We start from the raw sequence: 24,123 nt of genomic DNA on the forward strand, positions 1-24,123 counted from the left end.
ACCAAAAATAAAAAATTCTGTATTGTCACCGCGTGTTACCGTGGTGAAATTTATTTTTGGCCACTCCGGCTAAGAGTACACCTAATACAGACAAACAGGCAATGAACAAGGGTTCGTTTTTTTCTCATTATAGCGTTCAAAAAAATAAAAAAATTAAAAAATAAAAATTAAAAGGATGAACATTTAAAAGTGTGTATGAACTACTTGCCCTCCATGAGTCACATATAACGAATAACGAGGTAGTAAGGCGCTTTTGTGCAATGATGATTTCAGGCTTTATTTACAGAAATGTGTATTTAGATATTCTGAGATAGTGTGCAAGTAGGCAATGACAAAGTGATTCTGACGACAGTGGTGCGCTCCGATCAGCACCTGGCGCACACCATGTCACCAGAATTGATAAATGGTACAAATAACTTGCTTTATTATTATTTTGTTTATAGTTCAGCTTGGATTTTATTTTCTGCGTAGCATAGGTTTGTGAAGCAAACCTATGCATAGGTTTGCTTCACAAACCTATGCTATCTGCGTGCGCGATTGCGCGCGCGCGCAGCTTCGGGCGGTGCTGATGAAACACATAGGCCTACGTCAAATTATCGAGGCGGAGCTCACTTTTCACGCGTAATCCATATAAAATGATTCACCTGACACCCCGATCTGCACACAACAGTTTGCTTCAGCAGTTATTTCTACCTCATTTATTTTTCCCCACTGCCACCAAGATGCCTCTGGAGTTTGAGCTGTGTCCCGGGCGGCCGATCGGAGGGAACCATCCGTGCTTCATCATAGCTGAGATTGGACAGAACCACCAGGGAGACATCGAGATCGCCAAGAAGATGATTAAAATGGCAAAGGTAAATTTGATTAATATTCGTTTCACACACACACACACACAACACAACACACACACACACATACATATATATATATATATATATATATATATATATATATATATATATATATATATATATATATATATATGAGATATATAGATAGAATTAATTTTATTTATGTATACAACACATTTTTAAGAGATGTGGTTTAGAAAAGTAAAATATTTTGATCATCCAGGCAATTAAATTAAATCCAGGTAATTAAATTAAATATGAGAGCTTGTAAAATATATAAATGAAATGCAAAACTCTGACTTTGTGTCTAAAGGTGTGCTTACCTAGACAAACCTTTTCTTCTCTCACAGTGGGGAACTTTGGGTGTGACAGTGAGAGTGCAGACTTACACACTAGATTAAAAAATATGAATTAAAAAAAAAGGTAATTTAATGTTAAGTTGTGACTCAGAAGAGAAGCAACTTATGAGAAAGGGGAAAAAATATTACCTTCAGGCAACCAATTTCCCCATTGTGGGACATTAAAGCAATTCTTATAGGAATTCTTAACCATCATATTGTGCCTAAGTCAAGAACTAATCACTAATCAAAGGTTCAATCCCTATAATCTTATAGGGTAAGGACTCTTTAGCCAAAGCGAAGTCTCACAATCCTTTGCGTGACATGACATGACATGAAGGGGGAGTGTTGGCTGAGTGGTTAGAGCAGTGCGCTTGTGCTCTGAGAAGGATGCAAGTACCCGGTTCGATCCCCAGTGCCTGCACTCTGGGTCCCTGAGCAAGACCCTCAACCCCTGATTGCTCCCCAGGTGCCGCACAGTGGCAGAAGTGAATTTCTCCATTGTGAGATCAATAAAGTTCAATTACTGTTTACATATCAGCACAGCCCTCTCATGGAAATTGATGAAAATGTCCAGAGAGGAGAATTGCTTTAATGTCCTGCAATGGGGAAATTGGTTAACTGAAGGTAATATTTTTTTCTCCTTTCTAATAAGTTGCTTCTCTTCTGTGTTACAACTTAACATTAAATTATCTTTTTTTTATTAATATTTTTTGTGTGTAAGTTTAGTGTATCCTAAGTGTTTTTGCCACTGTCAAGCCCACATTTCCCCATTGCGAGAGAATAAAGAGCTCAGAAGTCTACAAATGAAATGCTTGTTGGGACTAATACATTGTCTAAAATTTATTCTATTAATTGTAGGCTCATGTCCTATTCTTAATAATGAAAACATTAAGGTTATAATTTTGCCATTCCTGGTTGTATTATTCATGAAGATACAGAGAGAGCTGTGTTGATCCCTTGGTAAATAGAAGATCCCTGCCTTTTATTGTGCCATGAGAAGACACCCTAAAGGCACACAGACAAAAAAAACCACAAAAAAAACCGACATCAGTTTGGCTGCCAAAAAAACCCATAAAAGAAACTGCCCAAAACTGTAAACAGAACATGACTTTGCAAAACTGGTTTGACGAATATTTCCCAGTTCCACAACAAGTACAAGTATCTTTACTTCTAAATGCAAACATGAAGGCAAAGAGCTTTGGTTAACAAATTTTTTTTCAGACATTAACACACTACTAAATTATTATGCTGATGGGTTAAAGCAAAGATCATCAATTTGACTGAACATTTTTTCTAGTCAGCCCATATATTCCTGGGGCCATGGACATCATGACACATTACATACCACACTAGCTTGTTGTACAAAGTCAACTTTAACCAAATCTGGCAGTTTTAAAATATGCATTGACAATTCCTGTATCTCTCCCACCTTTCAGTTTAAGAGCTTTGGCGTCATCCTGGACAGCCCTCTCCATCCTCTCCTTCACTTTCCACATCCATAACATCACCTGGTTAACTTACTTTCATCTTTGCAGCATCAAGCAAGTTCTTCCTTCCCTGTCTTACCAAACTGGTCCACAGTCCACTCATCTCTCAACTTTAAAATTCAACACCCTTCCCTCCCTGTCCACCAAAAAATCCTCCATAAACTGCAACTGGTAAAAAAGACAGCAGCTTGCACATGGACCGCGGAACGCATTTCAAATTGGTCGGGCCCATCAGTCCGGCGCGCATGCGCGAAAAACCCGGATGAAAGTGAACTACCCATTTATTTAACTTTTTTTCTGACGTTCCAGCACACACGCCCCGTATTTATTTCCACTTACAATCATTATATTACAGCTAACACAATATTTACAGAATAAAAATACTTTAAAAAGAAAAGTCAAACTCACCCCTGCTCTAAATATTCCCAAAAAATGGCTCCGTCTGTCATTATGCTGGATGAAGTCCTATCCTCAAAGCATCCACTATGGTCAAAAGATCCCTGTGTGTGTGGGCATACATCAAGCTATTTAGTCTTTTCTGGGTCGTTGTTAATCTCAGATAGGTCTTGATACGACGGAGGGACGAGAAACACCTCTCAGCACTTGCAGTGGACACCACTGAGCTATATTATACACTGGAGTGCTGATTTTGCCGAAAAACTGAAGTCACTGGCCGCCATCTTGCTACTCCCTACTCTCACAGAATCCCATAGGATTTGGTTGCAACAACAAGCAGTTTTCTGGCTGTGTAAAAATATTTCACAGGTAATTCTACAGTCAGTGGATGTACTAACACTATTAACTACTAGGAAATTAGGTGCTGAAATATTTTACATGTTATTCATATTAAAAGTATGTGTATATGTATATATGTATATATATGTATACACATATGTAAATATATGTTTTTGTACATTGTTATTTATATATTTATAAATGTTAAACATATAAATTTAAATGAATAAAATGCAAAATATTTAAGCACATGACTTTCTCAGTACTTGATATTTTTAGAACATAACATAAAAGTATATGGCATTTGACATTTTAAAAGTCTTAAGCCCCCCCTGAACATTAGAAAATCCTCGTTATTCGATGCTGTAGCGCACATATTCCCTAGTTACTGGGGGGAAATAGGGAGTACCAATATGGCGGCTGGTGGCTTCAAAGCGACTCGTTCAAACAGACGGTGATTAGCACTCCAGTGTATTATATAGCTCAGTGGTGGACACAGCCTTAAAGCTAACTAAGCTAACGAAGCAAACGAAGTAGCGGTCATTTTGTTTTCATCACATGACACAATCAGCCAATAGGGTAGTTCACGCGTGACGTCAGCGCTACGTCCAGGTCCGGTATTGTGCGCACACCACAAATTAATAAAACAGGGTCTTCTTATGCTATTTTTAAGTCTTTCACTTCACTTCTGATAGATTTCTCGTTAAAAAAAAATAACATAAAAAAAAACTCAAGTCAAGGTTGTAAAATTTACTTTAATCGGTAGCTGTTTCCAAATTTATAAAATACACACCACAAAGTAATAAAGCAGGCTCTTCCTACGGTGTTTTTTAGAAGAAGTGGCGAGTTAACCCAGCGGACTTGCTAGTCCTTCAATCAATAATGCAAATGTACATCACGTGATTTTTTACTGTTTAGAAAATGTTTAAAGACCTTGTTTTATTAATTTGTGGTGTGTATTTTATAATTTTGGAAACAGCTACCGATTAAAGTAAATTTCAAAACCTGCGCACAACACCGGCGTGTAGGCACAAACAGTACTGTTCTCGTCTACTACATGACAAAACGGGTGATTTAGAGCGTACTTTTAGTTAGTTTATTTTTGGAATCTAAACAATGCCTACGACTTGTTGTGCTCCAGGTTGCACACAGAGTCATTCCAAATCGTTGGATGTACGTTTCTGTCGTTTACCGAAGGAGGAAGGACGAAGAAAGAAATGGATATTTTCAATGAAAAGAGCGCAGGCAGACACTCCCAATGGACTGGGGGAGCCAACATACTACGACAGAATTTGCAGTCTACACTTCATCTCCGGTAAATACAACTTAATTCTGCTCTAGTCATTGTTCTACTTAAATAGCGGCGGAGGGGAGGTGGCGATCTCTACACGGGCCGGAGAAGCGGCTGCTACAGCAGCAGCAGCCGCTTCTGCGGCTGTCTGGAGCAGTTTCTCTGTTTGCGTCCGCCATTGTGTTCGCCTTTTGCCTACCAGTCGCGCATGCGCGAAAAACCCGGATGAAAACAATAGCAGTGAACTACCCTATACATTTTTAGATGGGATGATTTATCGCTTTCTCATTGGAGAATGATGCTGCTGCCATAGACTATTGTGCATTTGAAAAAATAGCTATTGAATAATTTTATTTTATTTATATATATTATTTTACATGTTTGATCATCAAAAGTAGGTAGGGCCGCGGCCCTACCGGCCCTACCGGTTCCGCGGTCCTTGAGCTTGCATCATTACATCATCTACTTCACACATGTACATTAACCCCACTGGCTCCCTTTCACATTCAATATAAATCAATCTTATGAACATATGAGGCAAACCACACTCTTATTCATTCATAAATTTCTGACTTTCATATCTGTCCAAGTGAATTCAAGTTCAAATTATTTGCTATGCTATTTATATATTTTTAATTTTATTTAGTACCATGTTAACCCACAGGGTGATCTTAAGGTGGTTATAAATAAAATGTATTACAATAAAAGGTGAATATAGACAAACGACACTTCTTTTTTTTTTTCTTTTCCCACTGTCCTGTCTAGCAGTGTGGCAATATTGAATTGATGTCTTAATGCCAAATAGAGCTCGACAGATTTTACTTTCACAAGTGGAGCAAACAGCTTTCGCCATAATGCTCCGCTTGATTTATGCATGTAAATAGTTTTATTGTGATTCCTGCGGGAAGTATTTCAAATTATGTGGACACTACAATGGGAAAGTAGGAGAGTAAAGGAAGAATGAGGAAAAAAAAGAAAGAGAATAAGTGAAAGAAAGAACAGATAAAAGGGATAGAATGATAAAACGTCTTCCGTCTGCTTCATCACCTGGAAAGAGAGATGCAAAAGAACAGCACAACCAACAGACATAAAGCAACAGATACAATAGAGTAACACCTTGATACCATTGCTAAATCAAATGTATTATTATTTAAACTGATGTATAATGTGATAGCTGAGAAAAGAAAGTAAATAAATAAATGATGGGCTTTCTATATAGAAGTGAACACTTAGTACCTGGAACCCAGCACCTGTGGGTGTTTGTGAGAGTGCACTTGTGTATGTGAAATTTATCCAGAAGAAAAATGCTCAATAGTGGTTGTGAAGAATCAAAGGCCCGCCTCCCCCGAGCACTGAGGCGGGCGCCGGGGGAACCAAAACCCCAGACCCCCAAAGAAGGACGCCCTAGAGGGGCCAACACAGGAATTCTGCCCCCCACCAAGGTATGAGGAGAGACGACCCCGAGGAAATCCCCCAGCCACCGCAATGCCGAAGCCCCCAGGAACCACGTGGGCGAGCCCACGGGCTCAGCCAGCAGCCAGCTTTGCTGAAGTGGCACCGGCCATGGACCCCAGGGCCCCCCGCCCCCCGGCAGGAGCATCGACAGAGCCCGCGAAGCAGCCGCCAAGAATGAGCCGGCACCCACCCGGGAATCCGCCCCGAGCCCAAGGGCCGCCAATGGCGGCCCTCGGGCTCTCTCACAGTGGGCGTGAGAGTGGCAAAAACACTTAGGAGACACCAGACTTACACACTAGATTAACAAATATTAATTAAAAGGTAATTTAATGTTAAGTTGTAACGCAGAAGAGAAGCAACCAATGAGAAAGGAGAAAAAATATTACCTTTAGGCAACCAATTTCCCCATTGTGGGACATTAAAGCGATTGTTAAAGGAATTATTAACCATCATATTGTGCCTAAGTCAAGAACTAATCACTAATAAATGGTTCAATCCCTATAACCTTATAGGATAAGGACTCTTAACCAAAGCAAAGTGCGTCAGCAGTTGCCATGATAAGTGGTGTAAATCAATGAAAATGTCTGGAGAGAAGAGAGAGTGCACTTTGTAGTTCATTTTCGGGAAGGCTGTAGGCCCGGATTTGACTCACATCATCCATGAGCGTTTCCGTCACGTATTGACGTCAGAGTTAAAGGCTGTCCAAAATCAGCACAGCAGTCTAAGGCTCCATTCCCCCACGATAGAGTTCTAACTCCGTGGGGGGTCAAGGAAAAGGAGCTAGGAGCAGGAGCTACCTTTACCAATATGGAAATTTGGTTGTGTTCATATTTCATATAACTTATATTGTGTTTCTGAGGATCATGAAGGGTTTTGGTTATTTGATGTATATTAGAGATGGATTGGAAGGCTACAAATTAAATGCTTGTTGGGACTAATCGATTGTCTAAAATTTATTCTATTAATTGTAGGCTCATGTCCTAATCTTAATAAAAACATTGAGGTTATAATTTTGCCATTCCTGATTGTATTATTCATAAGTGGAAGACACGGAGAAACCTGTGTTGATCCCATGGTAAAAACCGCCATCAGTTTGGCTGCCAAAAAAAAACAAAAAGAAAAAAAACCTGCCAAACTCTGTAAACAGAACATGACTTTGTAAAACTGGTACAAAAAATATTTCCCAGTTCCATAGTAAGTACAAGTATCTTCTTCTAAATGCAAAACTAAAGGCAGAGAGATTTGTTTAAATATATTTTTTCAGTCAGACATTAACATACTACTAAGATTACTGTGGCTTTAAACAAACTGGGACACATCACATGAGAATGCTGTGGTGCTGTGGGCCTGTAAGTGAATATCTTTTGATCTAACACAAAAGATCACTGTGTTAAACAAATTGGTAATAATTCTTGGACAAAAATCGCGTCAGTCTTGGAAGAAGGTGAGATGCTCAAATGTTGGAAACAAGTGTGTCAAGCATAGAGTAATCTTAATCCAGCCTATAGAGGCAACTGCAATAAATAAAGGATAACTGATTTTACACTTCAGAAATTGTAAGCAATGCCTACTTAACCTTCTGGTATATTGCCAGGCTAAGGGGTCTGGCAGGCCCTCCCATAAAACCTTCTCCATTTACCACATCAAAAACTGTGAGAATGGCAGCAAACTATCAGTGTCATAATTTAAACATTTTAATAAACCAACCAAAAAAACAGAAACTGCAAAGGAAACAAACAGTTTAAAGTAGAAGCTTTTTCTCCACATACCCTGACATCTATTTAAAAGATTACGTGCATGTGCAAAGACATATGTACAGTACTCACCATTTGAACAGCACAGCTACCGTGACATGGCCTAAATGCCAGATTTCACAGATCCATTTTTTTTTTTTAAATCTTTGCACAAATAAAGCATTGAAGAACCTAAAGAGGGTGTTTGAAATTAATAAATATAGCACCATCTTACCTTTTTAGAAGTGCCCTCTCCGGCATAGCAGCGTCTCTGGAGGCTATTAGGTCTATTATCTCTAAGCGCCCAAGATGCTGGCGTAGTATTATCACAGTTAGCTGCGTTCCCCAAATTGAAGCTGGATCTGGTGCAGGGAAGATCAAAACACAGGGGTGCTGACCGCATATGTGATGACACTGGATGGATCATAACAGAACCTGCAACACTAACATTTGTAGCATTTGAGAAACCATAGGGAAACCACACAGAATGATGAGAGAAATGAATTGGCCAGGGAAAATGTTTCAGGGGTTTAGAAAACTCAAGGATTTGGGACCTATTACAGGGCGCTGCTGTACAGGCAGAAAAAAATATAACACAGTGGTAATGTTAACTGGTCATGGTTGGAGTAAAGATGACCCCTGAGTTGCATGAGGCAAGCGGGTGCAAACATAACAACTACTATTTGTAACCTTTCGAGCAGTAGTAGCTGCCAATTGCCACAGAAGATTTTCAGTCACGCCATGAAGATCAATAGCATGTCATTTCCCCACTCGATGCAAATGAGGTGTCTTAAAAACCTAGGTGATAGTTGGATAAGATGAAGTCAACACAGTGACAAGAAAAACATTCTTAATAACATTGGAATAATTTTTATCACAAAACCATATAATTAATATAGGTAAACATGCAACCATAAGGCAGCATATTGCCAGATTTTCAACAGTCCTGAAGAAAGTCATGTTGTTGCTCCATGCAGAACAATGAAAAATAATGTCAATGTTGAAAAAAATAAAATAAAAAAAATAGCAGTGTCTCTAGTAGGTGACCATGGTGTAGCAGCTTCTTGGCGGGTAACACAGCGTCTCTGGAGGCCCTCCCCGGCGTAGCGGCATCTCTGGAGGGCGACCCCGGCATAGCAGCGTCTATGGTGGGCGACCCTGATGTAGCAGAATTTCTGGAGGGTGACCCCGGCGTAGCAGCATCTCTGTAGGACTTCTCCAGTGTAGCAGCATCTCTGGAGGCCTTCCCTGGTGTGGCAGCATCTCTGGTGAGTGACCCTGACATAGCAGCATCTCTGGAGGCCTTCCCTGGCGTAGCAGCGTCTCTGGAGGAGTTCCCCGACATAGCAGTGTCTCTAGAGGGTGACCCCGTGGTAGCAGCATCTCTGGAGGCCTTCCCTGGTGTAGCAACGTCTCTGGAGGCCTTCCCCGGCATAGCAGTATCTGTGGAGGCTTTCCCCGGCGTAACAAAATCTCTTGAGGCCTTCCCCAGCGTAGCAGCATCTCTGGAGGGCGACCCCTGCGTAGCAGCGTCTATGGTGGGCGACCCTGATGTAGCAGAATTTCTGGAGGGTGACCCCGCCGTAGCAGCATCTCTGGAGGGTGACCCCGCCGTAGCAGCATCTCTGGAGGACTTCTCCAGCGTAACAGCATCTCTGGAGGCCTTCCCTGACATAGCAGTGTCTCTAGAGGGCGACCCCGTGGTAGCAGCATCTCTGGAGGCCTTCCCTGGTGTAGCAACGTCTCTGGAGGCCTTCCCCGGCATAGCAGCATCTCTGGAGGCTTTCCCCGACATAGCAGTGTCTCTATAGGGCGACCCCGTCGTAGGAGCGTCTCTGGAGGCCTTCCCTGGTGTAGCAACGTCTCTGGAGGCCTTCCCCGGCATAGCAGTATCTCTGGAGGCTTTCCCCGGCGTAACAACATCTCTTGAGGCCTTCCCCAGCGTAGCAGCATCTCTTGAGGTCTTCCCCGGTGTAGCAGCATCTCTGGAGGGCGACCCCTGCGTAGCAGCGTCTATGGTGGGCGACCCTGATGTAGCAGAATTTCTGGAGGGTGACCCCGCCGTAGCAGCATCTCTGGAGGACTTCTCCAGCGTAACAGCATCTCTGGAGGCCTTCCCTGACATAGCAGTGTCTCTAGAGGGCGACCCCGTGGTAGCAGCATCTCTGGAGGCCTTCCCTGGTGTAGCAACGTCTCTGGAGGCCTTCCCCGGCATAGCAGCATCTCTGGAGGCTTTCCCCGGCGTAGCAGCATCTCTGGAGGACTTCTCCAGCGTAGCAGCATCTCTAGAGGCCTTCCCTGGTGTGGCAGCATCTCTGGTGGGTGACCCTGACATAGCAGCATCTCTGGAGGCCTTCCCTGGCGTAACAACGTCTCTGGCGGGTGACCCCGCCATAGGAGCATCTCTGGAGGCCTTCCTCAGCGTAACGTCTCTGGCGGGTGACCCCGCTGTAGGAGCGTCTCTGGAGGCCTTCCTCAGCATAGCAGCATCTCTTGAGGCCTTCCCCGGCGTAGCAGCATCTATGGAGGGCGTACCTGGTGTAGCACCATTTCTTGCGGGTGACCCCGGCATGGCAGCGTCTCTGGAGGACTTCCCCAGCGCAGCAGCCTCTCTAGAGCCCTTCCCTGGTGTGGCAGCATCTCTGGTGGGTGACCCTGACATAGCAGCATCTCTGGAGGCCTTCCCTGGCGTAACAACGTCTCTGGCGGGTGACCCCGCCGTAGGAGCGTCTCTGGAGGCCTTCCTCAGCGTAGCAGCATCTCTTGATGCCTTCCCCGGCGTAGCAGCATCTATGGAGGGCGTACCTGGTGTAGCACCATTTCTTGCGGGTGACCCCGGCATGGCAGCGTCTCTGGAGGACTTCCCCAGCGCAGCAGCCTCTCTAGAGCCCTGCCCTGGTGTGGCAGCATCTCTGGTGGGTGACCCTGACATAGCAGCATCTCTGGAGGCCTTCCCTGGCGTAACAACGTCTCTGGCGGGTGACCCCGCCGTAGGAGCGTCTCTGGAGGCCTTCCTCAGCGTAACAACGTCTCTGGCGGGTGACCCTGCCGTAGGAGCGTCTCTGGAGGCCTTCCTCAGCGTAGCAGCATCTCTTGAGGCCTTCCCCCGCGTAGCAGCATCTATGGAGGGCGTACCTGGTGTAGCACCATTTCTTGTGGGTGACCCCGGCATGGCAGCGTCTCTGGAGGACTTCTCCAGCGTAGCAGCATCTCTAGAGGCCTTCCCTGGTGTGGCAGCATCTCTGGTGGGTGACCCTGACATAGCAGCATCTCTGGAGGCCTTCCCTGGCGTAACAACGTCTCTGGCGGGTGACCCCGCTGTAGGAGCGTCTCTGGAGGCCTTCCTCAGCGTAACAACGTCTCTGGCGGGTGACCCCGCCGTAGGAGCGTCTCTGGAGGCCTTCCTCAGCGTAGCAGCGTGTCTGGAGGGCGACCCCGGTATGGCAGCATCTCTTGAGGCCTTCCCCGGCGTAGCAGCATCTATGGAGGGCGTACCTGGTGTAGCACCGTTTCTTTAAGGGTGACCCCGGCATGGCAGCGTCTCTGGAGGACTTCTCCAGCGTAGCAGCATCTCTGGAGGCCTTCCCTGGTGTGGCAGCATCTCTGGTGGGTGACCCTGACATAGCAGCATCTCTGGAGGCCTTCCCTGGCGTAGCAGCGTCTCTGGAGGAGTTCCCCGACATAGCAGTGTCTCTAGAAGGCGACCCCGTAGTAGCAGCATCTCTGGAGGCCTTCCCTGGTGTAGCAACGTCTCTGGAGGCCTTCCCCGGCATAGCAGCATCTTTGGAGGCTTTCCCCGGCGTAACAATGTCTTTGGCCGGCGACCCTGACGTAGGAGCGTCTCTGGAGGCCTTAATCAGCGTAGCAGCGTCTCTGGAGGGCGACCCCGGTATAGCAGCATCTCTTGAGGCCTTCCCCGGCGTAGCAGCATCTCTGGAGGGCGACCCTGATGTAGCAGAATTTCTGGAGGGTGACCCCGGTGTAGCAGCATCTCTGGAGGCCTTCCCCGACATAGCAGTGTCTCTAGAGGGCGACCCCGTGGTATCAGCATCTCTGGAGGCCTTCCCTGGTGTAGCAACGTCTCTGGAGGCCTTCCCCGGCATAGCAGCATCTCTGGAGGCTTTCCCCGGCGTAACAACGTCTCTGGCGGGCGACCCCGCCGTAGGAGCGTCTCTGGAGGCTTTCCTCAGCGTAGCAGCGTCTCTGGAGGGCGACCCCGGTATAGCTGCATCTCTTGAGGCCTTTCCCGGCGTAGCAGCATCTATGGAGGACTTCCCCGGCATAGCAGCATCCCTGGAGGCCTTCTTCAGCGTAGCAGCGTCTCTGAAGGCCTTTCCCGGCGTAGCAACGTCTCTGGCGGGCAACCCCGATGTAGGAGCGTCTCTGGAGGCAGCATCTCTGACGGCCGTCCCCGGCATAGAAGCCCATCTTGCTGGTGACCCCGTCGTAGCAGCGTCTCTGGCAGATGACACAGCGTCTCTGGAAGCCCTTCCCAGTTTAGCAGGGACACTGCTATGCCGGGGAGGGCCTCCAGAGAGGCTGCTATACCTCTCTGAAAGCTACGCCATTTCATAAACGTTTCACCCAAAATAAATATCACAAAATAACAGGATCAGGTTTTAGGTCTATATCAATTGTCTGTAATACTCAATTCAATTCAGTTTTATTTATTTAGCACCAATTCATGAAACATGCCATCTCAAGGCACTTTCCAAAGTCAAATTCAATCATATTATACAGATTGGGTCAGATTATACAGATTGGTCAAAAAGAAATTCCAGTCTAAGGAAACCCAGTAGATTGCATCATGTCTTGACAAGCAGCATTCACTCCTCCTGAAGAAGCGTATAGCCACAGGGACAGTCATCTGCATTGCCCATGGCTTAGCAGCAATCCCTCATAATAAGTAAGCATGAAGCGACAGTGGAAAGAAAAACTCCCCTTTAACGGGAAGGAAAAACCTCCAACAGAACCAGGCTCAGTGTGAACAGTCAACTGCCTCGACCGACTGGGGGTTACAGAAGACAGAGCAGAGACACAAAAAGAGAGACAAAAAAGCACAGAAGCACACATTGATCCAGTAATCCGTTCTACATTAGATGGTAATAGCAGGTGATCTGTCTTCCTTGGATGATGTCACAACTAACAGAACGCCAGACCAGGTGTACCTACTATAAAGAAAAAAATGACAGAAAACAAAAAGTTAAAAGCTGAAATGACAAAAAGCAATGCAAATTGAAGAACAGTAGGAGAACTCAGCAGAGTGAGAGAAATATACCCCGTTTACACTACCCTTCTTTAACCATGCCGAGACCAGTCCGAGCACGGTAACTGAGATAGCTATCGAGTGTAAATGGTTCGCAAACTGAACTGGACCGTGCCAGACACAACCGGACTGAGCTACATCTAGACCAGTTCGATGAGTGGGCTCGGCCCGGTTTTTTCCTGGGTCGTTTCTCAGATAACAAAGAGCACATGAGCAGTCAGCTGACTAATTTTGCGGTTACAGACATTCATAAAAATACTAGCTTCCTTACCGTGCCACATGGTTTCCAGTGATGATTCTGCTTAGCAGTGTGAACCTCAACGTCTGTTGTTGTTTCCTGTGTCTGTAAGCCCTGATTAGACGTTCGTTTGTCTTATCTAAAAGCCAACTCCGGCAAGTAAATTCACCAAAGGTTGCCTTCTTCGCCTGACTCGCCACAAAAAGCATTTATAACCAAGCATAACTTCCTGAATGTTACGGGCACCGCCATTTTGATTTGCTTGAGTCCCTCCTTCAATCCCAGAGAGCAGTAGTACCGTAGATCGTCACTAGGAGGCGAGAAACCGTGCTAGGGTGATGTGTAAACGGTCGTCAGAACCAACCTCGTCTTGGTTAACTGATCCAAGCTTGGTCCGAGCTCAGCATGGATCGTTTCAACAAGGGTAGTGTAAATGAGACCCTGGTGTCCTCTAGCAGCTTAAGCCTATAGCAACATAACTATAGAGATAACTAAGGGTAACCTAAGCCACTCTAACTATAAGCTTTGTCAAAAAGGAAGGTTTTAAGCCTAGTCTTAAAAGTAGACATGGTGTCTGCTTCACGGACCAAAACTGGAAGTTGGTCCCACAGGAGAGGAGCCTGATAACTAAAGGATCTGCCTCCCATTCTACTTTTAGAGACTCTAGTAACCACCAGTATACCTACAGTCTAAGAGTGAAGTCCTCTGTTAGGAACATACGGGGTAATCAGAGTTCTGATATATGATGAAGCTTGATTATTAAGGGCTTTATACGAATATCAATATGGGATGTTTAAAGCGAACAGTTCTTGCTGTATGTTATATATTGCTGAACTCTTCTTTCCTTAATTATCTTCCAAATGGCCCAATTTATTGTCATTTTGTGCACCTGCTCCTTTAAAGGTTTCTGCATGTTTCTGCTTATTAGTGCAAGTACCACAAAGGTTTGAAAAGTTGCATAGTTATATATTTATTCAAAGTATAACAATGTGGATGTTAGTAAAACATCAGACAATAGTCAAGGGTAGCCTCCCATCTAATTTTATCTGAGTATTCTACAGTGACATGCCATAACAAGAACATTTTTATTACAAATGCTGATGTGTGTGTTGATTTAAAACTATGAAGTCCAAGATGTATTTTATATGTAATTATATCCTCTTCTATAGGACTGTGGTGCTGACTGTGCCAAATTCCAGAAAAGTGAGCTGGAGGTGCGCTTCAACAAGCAAGCCTTGGAGCGTCCCTACACCTCCAAGAACTCGTGGGGGAAAACTTATGGTGAGCACAAGCGCCACCTGGAGTTCAGCCATGAGCAGTACAGGGAGCTGCAGAAATACGCTGCAGAAGTGGGGATCTTCTTCACTGCCTCAGGGATGGACGAGGTAAGACTGACTTTTAGTTACTGGTTTATTATGATTATTCCGCTCAGAGGTTCAACTTCTTTTTCTATCTCTGTGTTTTAGATGGCAGTGGAGTTTCTCCATGAAATCAATGTACCTTTTTTTAAAGTGGCATCTGCAGATGCCAATAACTTTCCCTACCTGGAGAAGACAGCCAAGAAAGGTGAGAGGGAATTACCATTATTCCGCAAAGGCTTGTGATTTTAAGTAAAAACAAAAAGGTCTGTACATAATCATCACTAACAGACCGTATACCAATTTGACAAGTTTATTCAAAAGTCCTGTTCATCAACACCACAATAGAATGCTTCTGTTTCATTCTGGAGTCTCGCCTTCTTTATGCCGCTGTTCAAACTTAGTTTCAACTGGTGTCCAGAGAAATCTGACTGCACCTCAAACTCTCTGTGCTAATAGACAAATCGTCTACATCACATACACTTTAGCATCAAATATGTCTGTTCTTCACATGTGCTGTCATGGCACATGCACTTTTAAGGTATACCATATAGAGAAGCTGGTTTCCTACACAAGTCAAAGCAGTTTTGATCAACACAGGATGTCTCAAGATGCTATCCTAAGTGTGTGATTGAATTTATTAAATCCAGGCTCAACCCAGCACCAAAGTAGACCAGCCACATTATGACTTTTAACCATTTGAATTTGCCATGATTGCAGCTACCACGCATGCCCCAACAGGGTTACCCAACCTCCAAACCCCCACCATCCACCTGGATGCAACCCAAATCCCAACATCAAATCAAACATAGTGATGGTAGCTTTGTTGCTTCAGATACATCATTCCTCCACAGCGATGTAAGGCTGATTACCAGGTAGCACAAGTGCTTAATGGCAGTAACTCCCGCTAAGAGAGCATAATCTGAAATTAGATTTAGGTGGTGACTGATTTTTTTTAACCAGGTTGGTCCGGATAGCACTTTTCTCTTAAGAAAATTGTCTTTTGAAAACTGTTTTTTTATTGCCTCTGATTGTTTATAATGATTAGGATGCTCCCCTCTTTTTTGTATCAGGCCGTCCCATGGTGATATCCAGTGGGATGCAGTCCATGGAGACAATCCGTCAGGTGTACAAGACGGTGAAGCAGCACAATGAAAACTTTACCATCCTCCAGTGCACCAGCACCTACCCTCTGGACCCTGAAGCTGTCAACCTCAGAGTGATCACGGTGAATAGCATACTACTCTTAAAAATACGAGCATCAGAGAAACATTGGAGGCTGCAGAGAATTAGGTTTGGAAAGGTTAACGTTGATTTTAGGCAAGGCAAATTTATTTATTAAGCACTTTTCAGTAACAATACGATAGAGTCTCGACTGAGCAGGAGCAGAACGATGTAGATGGGAGCAGGAGTTGGAGGACCGGAGAGAGTTCTTGGAGGTGCAGGGCTGCTGTGGATCCAGAGGTGCGGCAAAGAGAGTCCTTGGAAGTGCAGGGCTGGGGCACAGAGGTAACAGGAGATCCAGCAACAAAGTAAAACACTTACTTGGATGACAGACGTGGAGACTGATGACGAACCGGTGGGGAAGAGAAGACTGAGAGAGGTTTTTGTAGAGAGGCTGGCAGGTGGAGTGAGTTCGGACTGATTAGTGCCAACAGGTGTGACTGACTGCTGAGGGAGTGGAGGCTGAGCTGTGTGAGAGGAGGAGGTACAGGAAAATAACCAGGAAAACAGCCAGGCCAAAACTGAACCATGACAAAAACATTGCAGAGACAAAGGGAAACATTAAAAAGGAAAGCACATTGCAGTGGATTAGTAGCAGTAAGATATAAGACAATTTTTAACTGCAAACGAAAACATTAATGAAAGCAGCGCTAAGCAAATATGTTTTAACTAGGGCTGGGCAAGTTAACGCGTTAATTTCGTGTTAATTCATTAGACTATTAACGGCGATATTTATTTTATCGTGCATTAACGCATGTTGCTCACATGCTTTCAGTCAGTGTCAGTCAGCACGCGCGCTGACTGCAGCGCGCTGTCACGGCAGCACTCTGGTGCTCCCCCTCCCCTCTCGTACATGGCTCAGCCTGGCCCGCCCACTCAGCTCTCACACAAATACAACACACAAACAGCTGAGAGAGACCGCAGCAGCGGAAAGCCGTTTGGCTTTATTTTAATACCGTAAATGAAATCCAGCTGTATGTTTTGTAAAAAGCCGGTTCATTTCAGTGGAAACACAACAAATTTATCTAAGCACATGAAAAAACATGAAAACGTCGAGCCACAGAAACGGACAGAGGAGACGAAACTTCTGTCATTGCCCCGACAGACCCACAGACGTCTCTGACTGAGGCGTTTCAGTCCTCCATGGAACATCCAGGTAGATCAGTGTTCATCTTCAGCAGCAGTTCATGTTAACTTTCAAAGTAGATATTATCTATCATATGTTACTGGAGCCCACACATAACATGTAATTAAGACCTTGAAAGAACGCAGTACATATATTAAAAAGTGTTATTTAAGATAAGATAACATTAGCTAATCCTTTTTTTTATCCCACGACGGGGAAATTTATAGGATTAAAGCAACAGGCAGGTGCACATAACACAGACAAAATTACATAAGGATTGAAATATATAAGAGGTGGATTAGCGAAAAAACACTGAACATAACATTATTGTTATTATTATTATTATTATTTAATTGTAATAATAAAATAAAAACCACAAAACCCAAAAGGTCAACAGTTTCATGATACATCAAGCTTAGGGACTGGCTAATATACAGCAGGTCAAAAAAGGCCATATTTTGGCTACAGTGCTTGCTGTTCTCTTATGAAGAAAAGATCAACTAGTGCACTAAATTCAATAGATGGGTTGAAAATATCCAGTATAAAATAAGATAAGTGCTACAAATGTTACAACACTTTTGTTCATATGGCAGCAGAACATTAAAATAAAAGTGCTCTTTACACTACTTTTGAATTCATTCTTGGAGTTTGCGCATACAATGCGATTAATCATGATTAATCGGGCAAATTATGCGATTAATCGCGATTAAAAATTTTAATCGTTGCCCAGCCCTAGTTTTAACCTCATGGGTTTAAGCACTTTTACAGTCCTTTGGGAGTTTGTTCCAGATAAGTGGAACATAAAAACTAAATGCTGCTTCTCCATGTTTGGTTCTGGTTCTGAGTGTGCAGAGTATTTTGAGCCAGAAGACCTAAGTGGTCTGAAAGGTTGGTACACTGATAACAAGTCTGTGATGTGTTTAGATGCTAAGCCATTCAGTGATTTATAGACTAACAGAAGTATTTTAAAGTCTATTCTCTGAGGACTTTAGAACTGAGGTGATGTCGTCTACTTTCTTAGTCTTAGTGAGGATGCAGGCAGCTGCATTCTGGATCAACTGCCGCTGTCTAATTAACTTTTTAGCAGACTTGTGAAGACACCGTTGCAGTAATTAATCTGACTAAAGATAAATGCATGGATTAGTTTTTTGAGATCCTGCTAAGACATTAGTTCTTTAATCCTAGAAATGTTCTTCAGGTGACAGAAGGACAACTTTGTTATTGTGTCTGGATGCCTTTGAAGGTTCAGGTCTGAGTCCATTATTACACCCAGATTTCGGGCCTGATCGGTGGTTCCTAGCTGAAGCAGCTGAAGCTATGTGCTAACTTTTGATCACTCCAAAAAGAATTACTTCAGTTTTGTTTTTATTCAATTGATTTTTTTTTTGCCACATCCATGCATTAATTTCTTCTAAGCATTCACTCAGCACTTGAATGATTTCGTAGTCATCTGGTGACATGGTAATATAGAACTGTGTCATCTGCATAATTATGGTAACTGATGTTTGTTATGATCTGAGCTAGAGGGAGCATGTAGATATTGAATAGGAGGGGACCCAATATGGACCTTTGGGGAACACCACATGTGGTTTTTGTGGTCTCTGATGTAAAATTACCTATTGACACAAAAAGGTCCCTGTCCTTTAAGTAGGATTGAAACCAGGAAGGCCGACCCAGTTTTCCAGATGCTCTGACAGAATGGAGTATCAAATGTTACACTAAGGTCCAATAAGACCAGCACTGTGGTCCTTCCACAGTCTGCTTTTATATGGATGGCATTAAGCACCTTGAAAAGGGTGGTCTCTGTACTGTGGTGAGCATGGAAACCTGGCTGGAAAATGTCAAAGCGCCTGGTCAATGTTAAGAAGGTATTCCATTGTTGAAACACATCTTTTTCAATAATCCTACGAATGATAGGGGGAATTTGAGATGGGCCTGTAGTTCTGCAGAAGTAGTTTGTCCAAATTGTTCTTTTTCAACAGTGGTTTGATAATTGCTGTTTGTAGGGCCTCTGGGAATATACTTGAAGGAAGGGACGCATTTATTATCTGAGTCAAATCAGATGTTGTGACAGGCAAAACTTTCTTAAAGAAAGCTGTGGGTAGAACATGAAGGCAGCAGGAGGAGGAACTTAGATAGTGTATGTTTTCCTTTGTGGTTTATTTGGCTCAATTGAGACATTTTGTGAAGATGAGGTCTAGTTGGAGACACCTTTGGTACTGAACTTGACATGGATGTACAAACTGCTCGTGTAATTTTTAGGATATTCTTGGTAAACAAGTTGGCAAATTCGTTGCAGGCCTTGGTTCAGTGGAGAACAGCTGCCACTACCTGCCAATAAAATGCCACTGCCAGAGCAGTGTTGTGTATGCACAAGATGGCGGAGAGCCCGCCCAGCAGATCCAAACATTCTCTTGCTAAAAACCTTATAAAGCAGTTGCTTAGTTGCTTACTTCTTTACTAGAAGTAGTGGTGTTCCCCCGAAAGGTGATGCTGGTGATGGGTGAGAACAGGAGGGGAAATGAGTGCTGGGCTGCAGTTACAGGAGAGGTGGAGAGAGGCGTGGCTTGATACACATCTTGTTTTGGTCTACAGACAGCGTCAAGCCACGCCTAGTGGTGAAAAATCGCTTTTACTCCTTTAAGTGGTTAATTTCCAAAGTAGCTACTTTGTTTTTAAATAACAAATATATTATCCACTTATTTACTTTAGGAATTTCAGAAGGAATTTCCTGATATTCCCATTGGATATTCTGGTCACGAGACTGGAATCAGCATCTCTGTGGCAGCGGTGGCTATGGGAGCGAAGGTCGTTGAGCGTCACGTTACCCTCGATAAATCCTGGAGAGGTAGTGACCACGGGGCCTCACTGGAACCCTCTGAACTGGCTGAGCTGATTTGCTCTATTCGTCTGGTGGAGAGGGCAATGGGGAGTAGCATCAAGCAGATGTTGCCCTGCGAGAAGGTGTGCCATGGCAAGGTTAGTTAGACTTTCTACTTATTAGAGTTACCCAAAATTACAAAGCATTAGATCAAAAACTTTTCATCTTTTATAATCTCTTTCCTCTTGATTCCTTTGCCTTCAGCTGGGAAAGTCAGTGGTGGCCAAGGTGAAAATCTCCAAAGGAACAGTCCTGACACTGGACATGTTGGGGGTGAAGGTGGCTGAACCCATGGGCATCCCAGCTGGTGACATCTTCCAGCTGGTTGGGAAGACTGTGAACCAGAATGTGGAGGAGGATGACAGCGTCCTGCCAAACATGGTGGACAACTATGTGCAAAAAGCTGGATTTTAATAAAAAAAAAAACACTTAGTTTTCAGTCTTCTCGAGGGGATCGTTTAAATGGGGTCCAAAGTGACACAAGTGATTTTGGGAGTGATTTTCTTGGTGTGTGGTGGCTTTGTCAAATTTATTTTAAATAATCAGTCATTTAAATTACAGCTGAAGAGTGAACTGAGTTGTCTCAGTTGTCATCTCAGGTTTTCTAAATGATTTTCTTCCTTTGCTCGAGGTAAAGTCTAACTGGGGTTTTGATTTAATTTTTTTCAAAATGAATCTAGAGACTTGGTCATATTTTTAGCTCTGTGGTTGGTACTTAAAAAAGATTCACAATTGGCATGTCATGCTTCTTAGTACTTAAGCGGAAGGCAACTGGACTTATGTTTCTTGAAGATGTTTCACCTTTCATACTAAAGCTTTCTTCAGTTCTGAACATGGCTGGATGTGAAGCTATATTCAGAGTTGAAGGGAACTCCAGTTGTCTTCTGTTTAGGTACTTGGTATTGTCAAGTCCTGGACTTTACAACAGATTTGGTTGTCAATTATCCAAGTCAGAGAGGGATAAATCTGCTACTATCAGCATTTTGTCACCATATAAAGATGAAAGATGTAAACTCCCACATGTGATATTGACATATTTGCATCTGAGAACAGACATGTTTTGAAAAAATACAAATCTCTAATAAAAAATGTTGGCAATAAATAATGTCCTCTGCCTCTTTTTAGCATACCTATTTGTTGAGTCTAAGTTGTTGACTTTAACCATGTTGAATTAAAAGCTGTGCTCCCCAAGTTCCATAAATTCATTGAGTTCCCGACCAGAGAATATAATATATTAAATCAAATTTAATGCAATATCCCAGGAGCATATAAAACTGTTGCGTCAACACTTTGAGTCATCAGATCACATCTCTGTGGACCTGATCCCTGCCTACTGTTACTCTATAAATCAGGCTGCGGTCACCCTAGGTTCGTTTACTGAATAATGTGGTGTTTCTATTGTAGACTTCTGTAGCAATAAAAGACTCTTGAAACCATAGGTAGATTTTACCATATTTAATCTAAAAAGTAGAGGGATGTTTACAGGCTCTGGCTTCCAGAGTCCTTTTATCTGTAATCTCCATGGTAAACAATATTGCTGTCCAGTCTCTGTAGTCTCATAATCTCTAACACCACAGACCACTGATCTGCAGAACAAGATCCGTGATCAAAACCATTAAGGTTTGGACTGAGGAGGCCTGCTGCTTAGCTTTACACGACTGCTTTGAACACACCGACTGGGATGTATTTAAAGAGAGCACTGATCTGGAGATTTAAAGAATTACATAAGAAGATATTGCATTATATGAATCCATATTATAATAGGCACACAATCTTTTAGTATATAACAAATATTTATGTATTATGTATAGTGAAAATATTAATGTGGTGATGATGAAATTAGTGACATCAGGGGTGTTAAAGAAATGCATCACAAATAAAAAGTAAAAAAAAAAACATTTCTGTACATAACATGATTTACCAAGTCTCAAATTAAAGTGACAATCACATGATTATGTATGAATAGGAGTGAGAGTAAATAAGTTTTTCTTTCTTCCCATTCCTTTTCGAGATAAATTTTTTTATTTATGTATAAATACAGTATTATGTAAAAAAAGAATTAACTGGATGACTTAGACATTGTCTGGTTCATACTACATGTGTATTATTTATTACACATATTTGTATATATGCGTATTTAGATGTATTTTTTGTTTCTTTTTTTTACTCAGTATGGGGTATAACATACATTTATTTTTTTCTGTCTGTTTTTCTTTCTTCTTTTTATATGGCTCAAAATAAAGCAAACTACAATATCTGCCCACTAACGATTTGATTCAATAGAAACCTGAACAAGTGATACAAGTTACCTTGCGATTGATCCTGTGATCTACATAAAAGTAGCAGAAATATACAGTTCCATCTCCGGAAGATGTCAATAAAATATATGGTAAATGCTACACCTGTGTTATGCCAGAAGCTGTTTGAATATGATTATTATTATTAATTATAATTTGGTGTTATAATTTTAATAATAGGTTAGTCAAACTCAAATAGTAGCTATAACAAAATATGACTCAAATGGTGGTGATTATAAGGCTCTAAACTTGTAATGCCTAAATACCACTAATGTATTTATTAATTAGCTGTTATGAACTCATTTATGCCGGAACAAGATTATCCGATCAGCTTCTGACCGATGAGATTTATCCAGCTATGAGAACCCCAATATAACTGCAATTCGAGTTTAAACCCTTACTCCATATCACCATTCAATGATTGTGTCTCTGTTTTAATGTCAGATGTTAACACGAAAAGTGGTACCTCTATATTCTGAAAGACCATGCAACTGTGAATTGGAATGAACACAAACAATTACTATTCCACAAGTTGTTGCTTTTATTGAACCAAAAGCAATTCCCTGTTACAGTGATTCTCTGATTCAACAACTTTGGAACTCTACTCACTACTAAACCAAACATGCAAAATATATGTGGAAATAAAAGTCAAAAATGGATTAAAATGAGAGGCAGCAAATCTTAGTTCAACTCGCAGTTGTTTAAACATCACATTCAAGACGTCGCCATTTGATGTAGCAGCATTGAAAAGCAGAAGTAGCTCTAAGAACGGGGATGGACGCTTCAGACGCTTTTCAGCAAGCTAGCTGCAGCTTAACCACACTGTCCCTTCCCAAGATGGGGACTATGACGACACGTGATTTATAACCCTGCGTGTGTCCCCCCCCCCCTCTGGTCATTCATGTTTTATCCCTGGGGGGGACACCCCCCCCCTCTGGTCTGAATTTAAAAATGTATATAAATTAGGGCTGTCAGTTTTAACGCATAAGACCACAACGCCCAAAATTTTTTTTGTCGCCGTTAATCGCGCGTCAAAACACACACACGTTCCCTAATGTTTTTCCCCACCGCGCTCTCCGGACTGTGTTTCTTTTATCCTCGGCGCTTTCCGTAGTTTCAAGAGAGCTAGAGACTGTAGCAAAACAGACCTGCGCTCACTGTTGCACAGGCTGTTCATTTCATGCGACTTTGGGCTTCTTTTATTCTAAAGGCGCTTGTAAATTTTATAAGTCACGGGTTGCGTTTTTTTTTTGGGCACGTTTCTGAAAGTGAAATCACTTATTTGGGCTCTAAAATAAGTGACGAAACAGCGGTTATTAAGAGACCTGCCTGCACTAGACACTTTGAGTGTATCCAGCTGAAATATCCCTCCACCATACTATGCTAAACAGTCTCATTCAGGGTATTAAGCTCCTGCCCAGTTACAAGCAAAGTGTCAGACTGGAATGACCTGGAAATTTAAAACCTTTTTCCAGGCTTAAACTGTATGAATATGGATGTAAACAGCAAACAAAAATACTGTTGTTGGTGTGAAAGCTCAGAATTAGTGTGTGAGAGAGAGTGAAAAAACGATCAATAAAACTTATGACTTTATTGAAATGTAAAATTTTTATTAATACCTAATACCATGTCTATCTTTGTTTAAGAGGCAAAAAAATATATCGGCACGGTATTTATTTACACATTTGTTTACACATTGTGTAAACATCAGTGCGTCATGATTAGTTATTTAGCCATCATGGTCCAGAGTTTAACATTTGGCACTAGGATGTTTTCATTCCAATTCTCAAAAGTGCTTGAAAAATAACAAAACAAAAATATTTTTTGTACAAGCATGTAT

The 24,123-nt window shown here is 42.7% G+C and overlaps 1 protein-coding gene across 1 annotated transcript; it reads left to right on the forward strand.

Moving 5' to 3' along the window:
* The first annotated feature begins 651 nt into the window (after positions 1–651).
* Positions 652–21,088, forward strand: LOC105924831 (sialic acid synthase). Its single transcript, XM_036134098.1, has 6 exons — positions 652–854; positions 14,567–14,782; positions 14,864–14,963; positions 15,829–15,983; positions 19,818–20,084; positions 20,191–21,088. Exons 1-6 carry the CDS (start codon positions 723–725, stop codon positions 20,398–20,400), a joined length of 1,080 nt encoding a protein of 359 aa, XP_035989991.1. The 5' UTR covers positions 652–722; the 3' UTR covers positions 20,401–21,088.
* The last annotated feature ends 3,035 nt before the right edge of the window (positions 21,089–24,123 follow it).

This window comes from Fundulus heteroclitus, unplaced genomic scaffold (genome assembly GCF_011125445.2).
Source record: "Fundulus heteroclitus isolate FHET01 unplaced genomic scaffold, MU-UCD_Fhet_4.1 scaffold_74, whole genome shotgun sequence".
NCBI lineage: Eukaryota > Metazoa > Chordata > Actinopteri > Cyprinodontiformes > Fundulidae > Fundulus > Fundulus heteroclitus.